The sequence below is a fragment of the Salvelinus alpinus genome, chromosome 7, assembly GCF_045679555.1.
Source record: "Salvelinus alpinus chromosome 7, SLU_Salpinus.1, whole genome shotgun sequence".
In the NCBI taxonomy this organism is placed as follows: domain Eukaryota; kingdom Metazoa; phylum Chordata; class Actinopteri; order Salmoniformes; family Salmonidae; genus Salvelinus; species Salvelinus alpinus.
In genome coordinates, this window is record NC_092092.1 from 79164259 (window position 1) to 79178927 (window position 14669).

General features: G+C 45.7%; 1 protein-coding gene across 2 annotated transcripts in view; it reads left to right on the top strand.

The window, feature by feature from the left end:
* Positions 1-14669, top strand: part of LOC139581727 (histone-lysine N-methyltransferase, H3 lysine-36 specific-like) — a 38772-nt gene that overhangs the window by 2975 nt on the left and 21128 nt on the right. For both annotated transcript variants that reach the window (XM_071411797.1, XM_071411796.1), the window contains exons 3-16: positions 220-361; positions 1408-1577; positions 1842-3870; positions 3970-4683; positions 4867-5021; positions 8150-8344; positions 8504-8626; positions 8819-8942; positions 11016-11216; positions 12475-12629; positions 12948-13142; positions 13302-13424; positions 13613-13736; positions 14178-14378. In XM_071411797.1, the coding sequence (XP_071267898.1) occupies positions 220-361; positions 1408-1577; positions 1842-3870; positions 3970-4683; positions 4867-5021; positions 8150-8344; positions 8504-8626; positions 8819-8942; positions 11016-11216; positions 12475-12629; positions 12948-13142; positions 13302-13424; positions 13613-13736; positions 14178-14378 (4651 nt within the window). The remainder of the gene's footprint in view (positions 1-219; positions 362-1407; positions 1578-1841; positions 3871-3969; positions 4684-4866; positions 5022-8149; positions 8345-8503; positions 8627-8818; positions 8943-11015; positions 11217-12474; positions 12630-12947; positions 13143-13301; positions 13425-13612; positions 13737-14177; positions 14379-14669) is intronic.

The following is a 14669-nucleotide window of genomic DNA, read 5'->3' on the forward strand; positions in this document are numbered from 1 at the left end:
AGATATCTGATCTTATCTGACGTTATCTACAGTTCTGTATACTGTGTAATCTTCCGGAACAGTATTTGTCAAGGAGCCATTCTTATTTTATCGTTTAGATTTTGCATACACTATATGCCGATCGACCATGTTTGACATTTGGAATTTTAGATTCTAAAAAGTTTTGAACTGTCAAAGGGATGATCCTATACATGTAGTAACGTCTTTGTTTTTGTTCAGCCCAACAGCCCAAAGAAGAAGCCCCTCCCAGCAGTGCAGTACTTGGAGGGAGATCTGGTCTGGGCCAAGTTCAACCGCCGCCCCTGGTGGCCTTGTAGAGTTACCATAGATCCACTGGAGGGGATATACACACACATGAAAGGTGGGAAGTTGTATTATTGGTGTTGGATCTAAACGCATCACAAGGTTGTCAGGGCATAAAGCCTTGATTTAAAAGTGGGAAGGAAGGGAAGCTGTCCTCTGGGTTCTGTGGGGGAAGGAAGGGAAGCTCTCCTCTGGATCTGTGGGGGAAGGAAGGGAAGCTCTCCTCTGGGTTGTGTGGGGGAAGGAAGGGAAGCTCTCCTCTGGATCTGTGGGGGAAGAAAGGGAAGCTCTCCTCTGGGTTGTGTGGGGGAAGGATAGGATGCTCTCCTCTGGGTTCTGTGGGGGAAGGAAGGGAAGCTCTCCTCTGGATCTGTGGGGGAAGGAAGGGAAGATCTCCTCTGGATCTGTGGGGGAAGGAAGGGAAGCTCTCCTCTGGGTTATGTGGGGGAAAGAAGGGAAGCTCTCCTCTGGGTTATGTGGGGGAAAGAAGGGAAGCTCTCCTCTGGGTTCTGTGGGGGAAAGAAGGGAAGCTCTCCTCTGGGTTCTGTGGGGGAAAGAAGGGAAGCTCTCCTCTGGGTTCTGTGGGGGAAAGAAGGGAAGCTCTCCTCTGGGTTCTGTGGGGGAAAGAAGGGAAGCTCTCCTCTGGGTTCTGTGGGGGGAAGAAGGGAAGCTCTCCTCTGGGTTCTGTGGGGGAAAGAAGGGAAGCTCTCCTCTGGGTTCTGTGGGGGGAAGAAGGGAAGCTCTCCTCTGGGTTCTGTGGGGGGAAGAAGGGAAGCTCTCCTCTGGGTTCTGTGGGGATATAACAGCAAGAAAGATCCACCTTGATCGGATACATGTTGTTGATTTTCACTCCAAAGTTGACATAGCTTGTGGTATATAGCATGGGGAGCCATCCTCAGACAGTTATCTATAAACTCCTTCAACTCAATGTATCAGCTCTCAGCTCTCAGCCTGACAGCTTACTTCATCTTTGTGTAATGGCCAGCAGAATCTTAGAATCTTTTGAGCCCTGTTCTTTTGATCTAGTTAATATCATCATTTACCATTCATAATATTTATATCAATGTTGAAACAAGTTGTCCTTTGTGTTTTCTGTTGTTCCAGTCCTCAGTCGTCCGTGTCGTATGTATTACGTGGAGACTCTGGGGGAGATGGCAGAACATGCCTGGGTACCTGGGACAGTTACCTACCCCTTCACAGGAGGAGAGCAGTTTACAGACCTGCCTGTGCTGAGACGGAGAGGGAAACAGAGGGAAAAGGACTACAAATACACAGTAACTAACTACAGACAACTGTCAACTTCTGTTGCTTTTCATTTAGATCGCATTGTGTGTTGCTGTTAATAGTGACATGTTTCAAGTCCCAAATCGCTTTTGTTGTTGTTAAGGTGCAGAATAGTTTCATTGCATGTCTCACAAAACATATCTGGAAGATTATACTCTAATACTGTCTATTCCACAAACTCCGTATAATTTAGAAATAACTGTCTGTGACAGTTGGTCGCTTTTCTCCTGATGGCAATCATCTCTCCCCTGTAGATACCCAAGCGTCTGTTTGAGTCGTGGAAAGTCGGTGTGCTGGAAGCTGAGTTTCTCCTACCTGACCTGCTGAAGAATACTGCTGTCTCTTCTTCCATGCCCTCTAACAGTGAAGAGCGGGTGTCCTTTCCACTGCCTGATGAAAAACCATCCGAGGCACCCTCTTGTTCCTCCTCTATGCTCACTGCACCCCCCTCCCTCAGCCCTACCCCCAACAGAAACAAACATCCCCCTGCTGCCAACCTGACCGTAGCGAACGACAGTAGCAGCAAAAAGAAACCCTGCCAGAAGAAGAAGAGGAAGAGGAAGGGTCTGGCGGAGATCTTTGGTCATATAACTAGAAGTCCCACAGAGTCACTAAGCATCCTAGACCTGGCCAACCAAATGCCTGCTGCCTCAGCTGATCCACTGAAAGAAGAAGATCCCAAGGACTCTCCATACGCAGACCTGGATTCTGTACCAACCATTGTGCGTCCCAAACGGTCTGAGAAACCTGCTAAAGAAGACACAGAGAAACCGTCTGAACCCTCAAAAGAGGAGGCAGAGAAAGGGGGCAATAAGGAGCGGGGTACTTCTCCTGAAAAGGCCAAAGACAGGCATGTGGTCATGGTGGTTCCTAGGCATGTAGTTCCCGTCTCCCCATCCTCATCCCCAAACATTTTAGTAAACAAATCCCTTTTCAATCACAGAACTACAAAAACCACAAATGTTTTACAGTCAAAACAGAAGTTGGGCAGCTCTTCTGAACTGAAGAATAAAAATGCTCTTGATAAGCCCTCTCTGCAACTCCCTTCCAGCAGACGTCTGATGACCAGGGCCCTGAAAGCAGAGGAAGAGACAGATCTCAAAGAGGCTCTGCTGGCCTCAAGCCAAAACTTGACAAAGGATAGGCTTAATGTGCATTCTTCTGATGATGATGATGTGAGCGATATTGTTCAGATCAGAACAGAGTCATCTACTAGCAGGGATTCTTCACCAGACAAAACCAGATCCTCTGCTAGCTCTCCTAAAAAACAGCCCGAGTCTGATTGGAAGCAGCACCTCCACAACGGCTCGTGGAAAAACTCAGAAGATGTGACTCCAGGGTCCAGTAAGCCTGTCATAACCCCTATTAAGGTCAAGGAAGAGAACATTGTCTCAGACATATCCTCCTGTTCTTCCCCCAGCTCCTCTCTCTCTCCCATGGACACTTTCCAGGATATCAAGGAGCTGTCGTTCAAATCCCTAGTGAAGGAGGAGAGCGACTCTGGGGACTCTAACACTAATTTTAAACCTGAGCCTAATTACAAGTTCAGTACTTTCCTGATGCTCCTGAAGGACATGCATGATACCAGGGAGAAAGAGGGCAAGCCCCTGACCATGCCTCCCTCGCCAGACCTCATCCAGGAGGAACCCATGGTCATAGCCACTGTCCAAGCACCAGACGACACCTTGAACACTGCTGCTGGCGGGGACTGGACACCAACAGGGACCAAAATCCAAAACGGCCAGCATGCGAGCTCGCCAACACCCAAGAGCACACCGGCCAAACCCAAGTCCAAAACTAAACCCATCATGAAAAACGACACATACAAACTTGAAGGGAAAACGGTGCTGGCTCAGATGGTGGCGAACGCAGTGGTGAAGCAGCAGCGGAGGAAGCAGAGGCCACCAGCCAAGCTCAGGGCAATCATCGGTGGTCTCTCTCCCGAGTTGGCCGACCTAGCCTCGGGGAGGGAGTTTGTCTCTGGGCACACTGACCTGGCTGAGCCTGGCCTCAGCCCCCCTCCTCTTCCTTCTGTCCCCTCCGCTGCTGACTCCTCATCCTACCTCGACAAGAGCCCGGGTACCAAAGTGGCCCCTAAGAAGCGCTGGCAGACGTTTGCGCAGCAGGGGCCAGTGAAGCCTGGGCAGGATCCAGGGATCCTGGGTGGGGTGGCCTCACCGCAGGGGCTTGCGGAAGTGAATGGGGACAGCCAGGGAGGCACACCAGACCCCATCAGCTCCCCTGGTCTAAACCTGGGGATGGAGAAGCAAGATGACACATCAGGTAAGACTTGAATGGGTTTCAGTACCAGCAGTGTTTTATGTTAGCTTTTTATTTTATTTTTAGAGATTTATTTGATTTATCGATTATTTATTCCCACAGCACATTCTGAAAACAAACGGCTGAGGAAACCCAGCAAAAGACTGCTGGAATCCACAGAGGAGGAACAATTCTTTTCCCCGAATAAAAAAATAAAGAAACCTCTGGAATCTTCCAAAACCCCTCTGAGACATTCTTCAGCCCCAGCACTGCTAATGTTCACCTCTACACCCAGCCCCACCCCTGGCCCTACCTCTGGTGAGCCAGCCAGCCCCACCCCTGGCCCTACCTCTGGGAAGCCAGCCAGCCCCACCCCTGGCCCTACCTCTGGGGAGCCAGCCAGCCCCACCCCTGGCCCTACCTCTGGGGAGCCAGCCAGCCCCACCCCTGGCCCTACCTCTGGGGAGCCAGCCAGCCCCACCCCCGGCTCTACCTCTGGGAAGCCAGCCAGCCCCACCCCTGACCCTACCTCTGGGGAGCCAGCCAGCCTCACCACTGGCCCTACCTCTGGGGAGCCAGCCAGCCCCACCCCTGGCCCTACCTCTGGGGAGCCAGCCAGCCCCACCCCTGGCCCTACCTCTGGGGAGCCAGCCAGCCCCACCCCTGACCCTACCTCTGGGGAGCCAGCCAAAACCAAGGCCCTAGCAGGGCTGAAACATAGTCTGTCTCAAGATGTCCTCCACCGTGTTATAGAATCATTATCCAAACAACCCCCAGCAGTGACCTCTTTCTCTACTGACTCATCATCCGATGGGACAAACCCTCCTCTGCCCTCTGGTAAGCAGACAGTCAAATGTTTTTTTTCTCCAAAAACATCTCTCATACGGCAGTGCTGTCTTATGTAAAGCAAGAGGCAGATATATTATATTGGGGAAAGTAGTTATGATAATGAAAACAAATCCTCCTCATATTTTCAGATACAGTAGATTTGGGGTATTTAAATGTCTGGTCATTCCCCAGCCCCAGTATCCCTGGAGAGGAAGAGGCCGAGGAAGCCGTCTCACAAGGTCCTGGAATGCACCATAGAAGAAGTGTCAGTCAGTCCTCCAAAGAAGAAGGAGTTTAAGAACCAGAGTGTACAGACAGAGGTGAAACCAGAAGTCAGGGACACTCAGGTAAGGCTGAATGAACTAATCAACAGCCATATTAACAGATCTATACTGCTACAGTACCACTCTGAAACTGGTCTAATTACAGTACCAGTCAAATGTTTGGACACACCTACTCATTCCAGGGTTTTTCTTTGTTTTTACTATTTTCTACATTGTAGAATAATAGTGAAGACATCAACACTATGAAATAACACATGTAGTAACCAAGAAAGTGTTAAACAAATCAAAATATATGTTATATTTGAGGTTCTTCAAAGTAGCCACCCTTTGCCTTGATGACAGCTTTACACACTCTTGGCATTCTCTGAACCAGCTTCATGAGGTAGTCACCTGTAATGCATTTCAATTAACAGGTGTGCCTTGTTAAAAGTTAATTTGTGGAATTTCTTTCCTTCGAATTGCATTTGAGCCAATCTGTTGTGACAAGGTAAAGGTGGTATACAGAAGATAGCCCTATTTGGTAAAAGACCAAGTCCATATTCTGTCAAGAAAAAGCTCAAATAAGCAAAGAGAAACAACAGTCCATCACTACTTTAAGACATGAAGGTCAGTCAATCCAGAAAATTTCATGAACTTTGGCACTTCAAGTGCCATCCCAAAAACCATCAAGCGCTATGATGAAACTAGCTCTCCTGAGGACCGCCACAGGAAAGGAAAACACAGAGTTACAGTGCCTTGCAAAAGTATTCACCCCCCTTGGTGAATACTTGGAAAAAATGGAAAAGTGGTGTGTGCATATTTATTCACCTCCTTTGCTACGAAGCCCCTAAATAAGATCTGGTGCAACCAATTACCTTCAGAAGTCACATAATTAGTTAAATAAAGTCCACCTGTGTGCAGTCTAAGTGTCACATGATCTGTCACGTGATCTCAATATATATACACCTGTTCTTAAAGGCCCCAGAGTCTGCAACACCACCAAGCAAGGGGCACTATGAAGACCAAGGAGCTCTCCAAACAGGTCAAGGACAAGGATGTGGAGAAGTACAGATCAGGGTTGGGTTATAAAAAAAATATCAGAAACTTTGAACATCCCACGGAGAACCATTAAATCCATTATTAAAAAATGGAAAGAATATGGCACCACAACAAACCTGCCAAGAGAGAGCCGCCCAACAAAACTCACGGACCAGGCAAGGAGGGCGGTAATCAGAGAGACCAAAGATAACCCTGAAGGAGCTGCAAAGCTCCACAGCGGAGATTGGAGTATCTGTCCATAGGACCACTTTAAGCCGTACACTCCACAGAGCTGGGCTTTATGGAAGAGTGGCCAGAAAAAAATAAGCAAACATGTTTGGTGCTCGCCAAAAGGCATGTGGGGGACTCCCCAAACATATGGAAGAAGGTACTCTGGTCAGATGAGACTAAAATTTAGCTTTTTGTCCGTCAAGGTAAACGCTATGTCTGGCGCAAACCCACCTCTCATCACCCCGAGAACACCATCCCCACAGTGAAGCGTGGTGGCAGCATCATGCTGTGGGGACGTTTTTCATCGGCAGGGACTGGGAAACTGGTCAGAATCGAAGGAATGATGGAGGGGGCTAAATACAGGGAAATTCTTGAGGGAAACCTGTTTCAGTCTTCCAGAGATTTGAGACTGGGACGGAGGTTCACTTTAAGGCAGGACAATGACCCTAAGCATACTGCTAAAGCAACACTCGAGTGGTTTAAGGGGAAACATTTAAATGTCTTGGAATGGCCTAGTCAAAGCCCAGACCTTAATACAATTGAGAATCTGTGGTATGACTTAAAGATTGCAGTACACCAGCGGAACCCATCCAACTTGAAGGAGCTGGAGCAGTTTTGCCTTGATTAAAGGGCAAAAATCCCTGTGTCTAGATGTGCCAAGCTTATAGAGACATACCCCATGAGACTTGCAGCTGTAATTGCTGCAAAAGGTGGCTCTACAAAGTATTGACTTTGGGGGGTAAATAGTTATGCACGCTCAAGTTCTGTTTTTTTGTCTTATTTCTTGTTTGTTTCACAAATAATATTTTGCATCTTCTAAGTGGTAGGCATGTTGTGTAAATCAAGTGATACAACCCCCCCCCAAAATATATTTTAATTCCAGGTTGTAAGGCTACAAAATAGGAAAAATACCAAGGGGTGTGAATACTTTCGCAAGCCACTGTACCTCTGCTGCAGAGGATAAGTTAATTCGAGTTAACTGCACCTCAGATATTGCAGCCCAAATAAATACTTCACAGAGTTCAAGTAACAGACACATCTCAACATCCACTGTTCAGAGACTGCATGAATCAGGCCTTTATGGTCAAATTGCTGCAACGAAACCACTACTAAAGGACACCAATAATAAGAAGAGACTTGCTTGGGCCAAGAAACACGAGCAATGGACATTGGACCTGTGGAAATCTGTCCTTTGGTCTGATGAGTCCAAATTTGAGATTTTTGGTTCCAACCGCCATATTTTTGTGAGACGCAGAGTAGGTGAACGGATCTCTGCATGTGTGGTTCCCACCGTGAAGCATGGAGGAGGAAGTGTGATGGTATGGGGGTGCTTTGCTGGTGACACTGTCAGTGATTTATTTAGAGTTCATGGCACACTTAACCAGCATGGCTACCACAGCATTCTGCAGCAATACACCATCCCATCTGGTTTGGGCTTATTGGGACTATCATTTGTTTTTCAACAGGACAATAACCCAAAACAAACCTCCAGGCTGTTTGGGCTATTTGACCAAGCAGGAGAGTGATGGAGTGCTGCATCAGATGACCTGGTCTTCACAATCACCCGACCTCAACCCAATTGACATGGTTTGGGATGAGTTGGAACGCAGAGTGGAAAAGCAGCCAACAAGTGCTCAGCATATGTGGGAACTCCTTCAAGACAGTTGGAAAGCATTCCAGATGAAGCTGGTTGAAAGAATGCCAAGAGTGTGCAAAGCTGTCATTAAGGCAAAGGGTAGCTACTTTGAAGAATCTCAAATATAAAATATATTTTGATTTAACACCTTATTTGGTGACTACATGATTCCATATGTGTTATTTCATAGTTTTGATGTCTTCACTATTATTCTACATTGTAGAAAATAGTAAAAATAAAGAAAAACCCTTGAATCAGTAGGTGTGTCCAAACTTTTGACTGGTACTCTATGTCATTTCTATAACAGGTTAAGTCTGTGAAGAAAGACGTGCCTGTATCCAGCTTGACAACTCCAGAGAGCATGGTTTCTCTGCAGGCATCCTCCCCTGCCTGGCCCTCTAGCCCTACGGTGCTCCTCACCCCCAAGGAAGAGACCGAGAAGATCAGTCCTGGGGTGGGAGGAGAGAGCCACACCAACGGAGAGAGAACACCCAAACCTGAGGTCAGCATTAACACCTTTTTCAACCTGTGTGAAAAGATGACTAGTTTCATTCTATGATGTCAGCATTCACCTGAGGTACAATTGTACCAGTGCTGTAAAACAGGGTGCTAAACCCCTACACCTTAACCAATATTTTGTGTAATAACACCTCTCCTCCAGGTGTTCTCTCCTGGTCTGAATGTCAGTTTCTCCCTACCTGGCGAAGGGTCCCTGGTCTCCAGCACTAAGAGGAACACAGGAGAGAAAGGAGGAGCTGCGTCCATGAAGGAGAATGTCTGTCAGGTAGGTCAACCAACAACATGCCACAACCTTTCTATTTTGTAGAGGCAGGAACAGTCAAAATAGCTCTCACGTTTTATTTCCAGGCTTTCTCACATTAGTTCAGAAATAACTGTTCCCAATAGCCGAGTGATGAATTAGATTTGGGAGTATCGTAACACAAGACTAAAATGTGTGTGTGTGTGTGTCTTGCAGGTGTGTGAGAGGACAGGTGAGCTGCTGCTGTGTGAGGGCCAGTGCTGTGGGGCGTTCCACCTGCAGTGTATCGGCCTATCAGAAACCCCTAGAGGGAAGTTCATCTGTTGTGAATGCACTAAAGGTGAGTCTCTACCTATCCCTGTACACATGTCTGTCCATTTCCATTTGACTCATTTAGCAGACGCTCTTATCCAAAACAACCTACAGGAGCGGTTTACGGTTTAGTGCCTTGCTCAAGGGCACATCGACAAATTTTTCACCTATTCGGCTCGGGGATTCGAACCAGCAACTTTTCGGTTACTGGTCTAACGCTCTTCACCGCTAGACTACCTGGCACCATTCTAATCTTACAGGAGCCATGTACACCTGGTGCAGCCTCACCTATACACATATTCACCTTGGCTTAACACTGCTATTGAGTTCTTACACCTGTGACTTGATACTGCCATGCTCATAGACGTTATCTCTGCATCTGACAGAGGTATTCTGTTTCTATACCCACAATGTACAGTTGAAGTCAGAAGTTTACATATACTTAGGTTGGAGTCATTAAAACTCGTTTTTCAACCACACCACAAATTTCTTGTTAACAAACTATGGTTTTGGCAAGTCGGTTAGGACATCTACTTTGTGCATGACACAAGTAATTTTTCCAACAACTGTTTACAGACAGATTATTTCACTTATAATTCACTGTATCACAATTCCAGGGGGTCAGAAGTTTACATACACTAAGTTGACTGTGCCTTTAAACAGCTTGGAAAATTCCAGAAAATTCTGTCATGGCTTTAGAAGCTTATGATAGGCTAATTGACATAATTTGAGTCAATTGGAGGTGTACCTGTGGATGTATTTCAAGGCCTACCTTCAAACTCATGCTTGACATCATGGGTAAAACAAAAGAAATCAGCCAAGACCCCAGAAAAAAAACTTGTAGAACTTCGCAAGTCTGGTTCATCCTTGGGAGCAATTTCCAAACGCCTGAAGGTACCACGTTCATCTGTACAAACAATAGTACGCAAGTATAAACACCATGGGACCACGCAGCTGTCATACCGCTCAGGAAGGAGATGCGTTCTGTCTCCTAGAGATTAACGTACTTTGGTGCGAAAAGTGCAAATTAATCCCAGAACAACAGCAAAGGACCTTGTGAAGATGCTGGAGGAAACGGGTACAAAAGTATCTATATCCACAGTAAAACGAGTCCTATATTGACATAATCTGAAAGGCCGCTCAGCAAGGAAGAAGCCACTGCTCCAAAACCGCCATAAAAATGTCAGACTACGGTTTGCAACTGCACATGGGGACAAAGATCGTACTTTTTTGGAGAAATGTCCTCTGGTCTGATGAAACAAAAATAGAACTGTTTGGCCATAATGACCATCGTTATGTTTGGAGGAAAAGGGGGATGCTTGCAAGCCGAAGAACACCATCCCAACCGTGAAGTATGGGGGTGGCAGCATCATGTTGTGGGGGTGCTTTGCTGCAGGAAGGACTGGTGCACTTCACAAAATAGATGGCATCATGAGGAAGGAAAATTATGTGCATATATTGAAGCAACATCTCAAGACATCAGTCAGGAAGTTAAAACTTGGTTGCAAATGGGTCTTCCAAATGGACAATGACCCCAAGCATACTTCCAAAGTTGTGGCAAAATGGCTTAAGGACAACAAAGTCAAGGTATTGGAGTGGCCATCACAAAGCTCTGACTTCAGTCCTATAGAACATTTGTGGGCAGAACTGAAAAAGCGTGAGCGAGCAAGGAGGCCTACAAACCTGACTCAGTTACACCAGCTCTGTCAGGAGGAATGGGCCAAAATTCACCCAACTTAAAGTGTGATGCTTGTGGAAGGCTACACGACACGTTTGACCCAAGTTAAACAATTTAACGGCAATGCTACCAAATACTAATTGAGTGTATGTAAACTTTTGACCCACTGGGAATGTGATGAAAGAAATAAAAGCTGAAATAAATCGTTCTCTCTTCTATTATTCTGACATTTCACGTTCTTAAAATGAAATGGTGATCCAAACTGACATAAGACAGTGAATTTTTACTTGGATTAAATTTCAGGAATTGTGAAAAACTGAGTTTAAATGTATTTGGCTAAGGTGTATGTAAACTTCCAACTTCAACTGTATGTAAGCTGCTTTGGTGTATCACAAAGCTAAGAGTGTATCTTTTCCATTGCAGGTGTCCACACATGCTTTGTGTGTAAGAAGTCTGGCGACAGTGTGAAGAGGTGCATGGTGCCTGTATGTGGGAAGTTCTACCACAACAAGTGTATCCTGAAACACACACCCACCCAGCCCCAGAATAAAGGGGTTCGCTGCTCCCTCCATGTCTGTCTGCCCTGCCACATCACCAACCCCCTCAAACCCTGCAGTTCCAAAAGTAGGTTCCAGTTCCACTCTGTTTGATAGAACCAGGGGTAAAGTAGAATTAATTTCTACCCGGTACGAGACCTCCTATATGTGCATGCTTGCACCAACATTTGTGCACTAACTCAATAGGATTTCTGTGGGCGTAGTCGTAAAGATATGTCATTTAACTTTTAAAATGTATTACCCTTTTATTGTGGCATAAACACAACCAATCATGAGGTTTTCATCTGATTGTCAAACAATCACTTCAAAGGTCTCCTTTACTAGGCTACCCCCACATGTTCATCCACTCGCAACATTCAGTGTTTCCAGCCTCCAAACTGCCGTGAGTGGAAATACACATCTGTTACACAAATATATTTGGCGATTGTCATTAGGCCGGAATTTATGTTTGTACTGCTGTCCGCGTGTCTCTGTGTCGGCCACTCATTTCTTGCCTTGGCATAATGTGAGTGTTCTCGTCGAACCACATCGCGTTTTGGAGCGTAGGCTCTACCTCCCGTTTTCTAGTCCATTTGCTCGTTTTTTTTTATGCCTCTGACATGAGGTAATGATCACGTGGTGTAATAGCCTACAGTTTTCTTGACATTTTCTTTGACTATTGTGATTGGCTCATGTTTTACTGGTACGGCGTACCCACTATTTATTTTCCCGGGACACAACACCGGACCGCCTTACCTTCACCCCTGGACACAATAGAAATAGACCTAGGCTATAGGTTTAGAATTGGATGTGACACAATTTAGATTTGTGTGATTTATTATCATGTTTTTTTATGGGATGGAAAACCGATTGCTACAGTAGAATTGAAACATATCAAGTGGGCTGAAAATCTTGGTCCTCCAATCACATTACAGGTTATCTACAAACATTACTGCAGATTGTCTGTTTGTCTTGGATGGGATCCTAGATTCGAATCAAATTTTATTTGTCACATGCGCCGAATACAACAAGTGTAGACCTTACCGTGAAATGCTTACTTACAAGCCCTTAACCAACAATGCAGTTCAATAAAGTTAAGGAAATATTAACTCAATAAATTAAAGTGGGAAAAAATATATATGTAGAGAAAAAGTAACACAAGAAAATACCAAACAATAACGAGGCTATATACATGGGGTACCGTGTCAATGTGCGGGGGTACAGTTTAGTCAAAGTAATTTGTATAGTTCTGTTGGGGGAAAGTAGTTATGATAATGAAAACAAATCCTCCTCATATTTTCAGATACAGTAGATTTGGGGTATTTAAATGTCTGGTCATTCCCCAGCCACAGTATCCCTGGAGAGGAAGAGGCCGAGGAAGCCGTCTCACAAGGTCCTGGAATGCACCATAGAAGAAGTGTCAGTCAGTCCTCCAAAGAAGAAGGAGTTTAAGAACCAGAGTGTACAGACAGAGGTGAAACCAGAAGTCAGGGACACTCAGGTAAGGCTGAATGAACTAATCAACAGCCATATTAACAGATCTATACTGCTACAGTACCACTCTGAAACTGGTCTAATGACAGTACCAGACAAATGTTTGGACACACCTACTGATTCCAGGGTTTTTCTTTATTTTTACTATTTTCTACATTGTAGAATAATAGTGAAGACATCAAAACTATGAAATAACACATATGGAATCATGTAGTAACCAAGAAAGTGTTAAACAAATCAAAATATATGTTATATTTGAGGTTTTTAAAAGTAGCCACCCTTTGCCTTGATGACAGCTTTGCACACTCTGTCATTTTTATAACAGGTTAAGTCTGTGAAGAAAGATGTGCCTGTATCCAGCTTGACAACTCCAGAGAGCATGGTTTCTCTGCAGGCATCCTCCCCTGCCTGGCCCTCTAGCCCTACGGTGCTCCTCACCCCCAAGGAAGAGACCAAGAAGATCAGTCCTGGGGTGGGAGGAGAGAGCCACACCAACGGAGAGAGAACACCCAAACCTGAGGTCAGCATTAACACCTTTTTCAACCTGTGTGAAAAGATGACTAGTTTCATTCTATGATGTCAGCGTTCACCTGAGGTACAATTGTACCAGTGCTGTAAAACAGGGTGCTAAACCCCTACACCTTAACCAATATTTTGTGTAATAACACCTCTCCTCCAGGTGTTCTCTCCTGGTCTGAATGTCAGTTTCTCCCTACCTGGCGAAGGGTCCCTGGTCTCCAGCACTAAGAGGAACACAGGAGAGAAAGGAGGAGCTGCGTCCATGAAGGAGAATGTCTGTCAGGTAGGTCAACCAACAACATGCCACAACCTTTCTATTTTGTAGAGGCAGGAACAGTCAAAATAGCTCTCACGTTTTATTTCCAGGCTTTCTCACATTAGTTCAGAAATAACTGTCCCCAATAGCCGAGTGATGAATTAGATTTGGGAGTATCGTAACACAAGACTAAAATGTGTGTGTGTGTCTTGCAGGTGTGTGAGAGGACAGGTGAGCTGCTGCTGTGTGAGGGCCAGTGCTGTGGGGCGTTCCACCTGCAGTGTATCGGCCTATCAGAAACCCCTAGAGGGAAGTTCATCTGTTGTGAATGCACTAAAGGTGAGTCTCTACCTATCCCTGTACACATGTCTGTACATTTCCATTTGACTCATTTAGCAGACGCTCTTATCCAAAACAACCTACAGGAGCGGTTTACGGTTTAGTGCCTTGCTCAAGGGCACATCGACAAATTTTTCACCTATTCGGCTCGGGGATTCGAACCAGCAACTTTTCGGTTACTGGTCTAACGCTCTTCACCGCTAGACTACCTGGCACCATTCTAATCTTACAGGAGCCATGTACACCTGGTGCAGCCTCACCTATACACATATTCAGCTTGGCTTAACACTGCTACTGAGTTCTTACACCTGTGACTTGATACTGCCATGCTCATAGACGTTATCTCTGAAATCTGACAGAGGTATTCTGTTTCTATACCCACAATGTATGTAAGCTGCTTTGGTGTATCACAAAGCTAAGATTGTATCTTTTCCATTGCAGGGATCCACACATGCTTTGCGTGTAAGAAGTCTGGCGACGATGTGAAGAGATGCATGGTGCCTGTATGTGGGAAGTTCTACCACAACGAGTGTATCCTGAAACACACACCCACCCAGCCCCAGAGTAAAGGGGTTCGCTGCTCCCTCCACGTCTGTCTGTCCTGCCACATCACCAACCCCCTCAACCCCTGCAGTTCCAAAAGTAGGTTCCAGTTCTACTCTGTTTGATAAAACCAGGGGTAAAGTAGAATTCATTTCTACCCGGTACGAGACCTTCTATATGTGCATGCTTGCACCAACATTTGTGCACTATTAACTCAATAGGATCTCTGTGGGCGTAGTCGTAAAGATATGTCATTTAACTTTAAGGAGCAGTTCTCTCTCTGTGGGTCTAACCCCAAGAAGTTCTGGAAAACGGTTAAAGACCTGGAGAATAAATCCTCCTCCTCACAGCTGCCCATGTCCCTTCATGATGATGATGTGGTTGTTACTG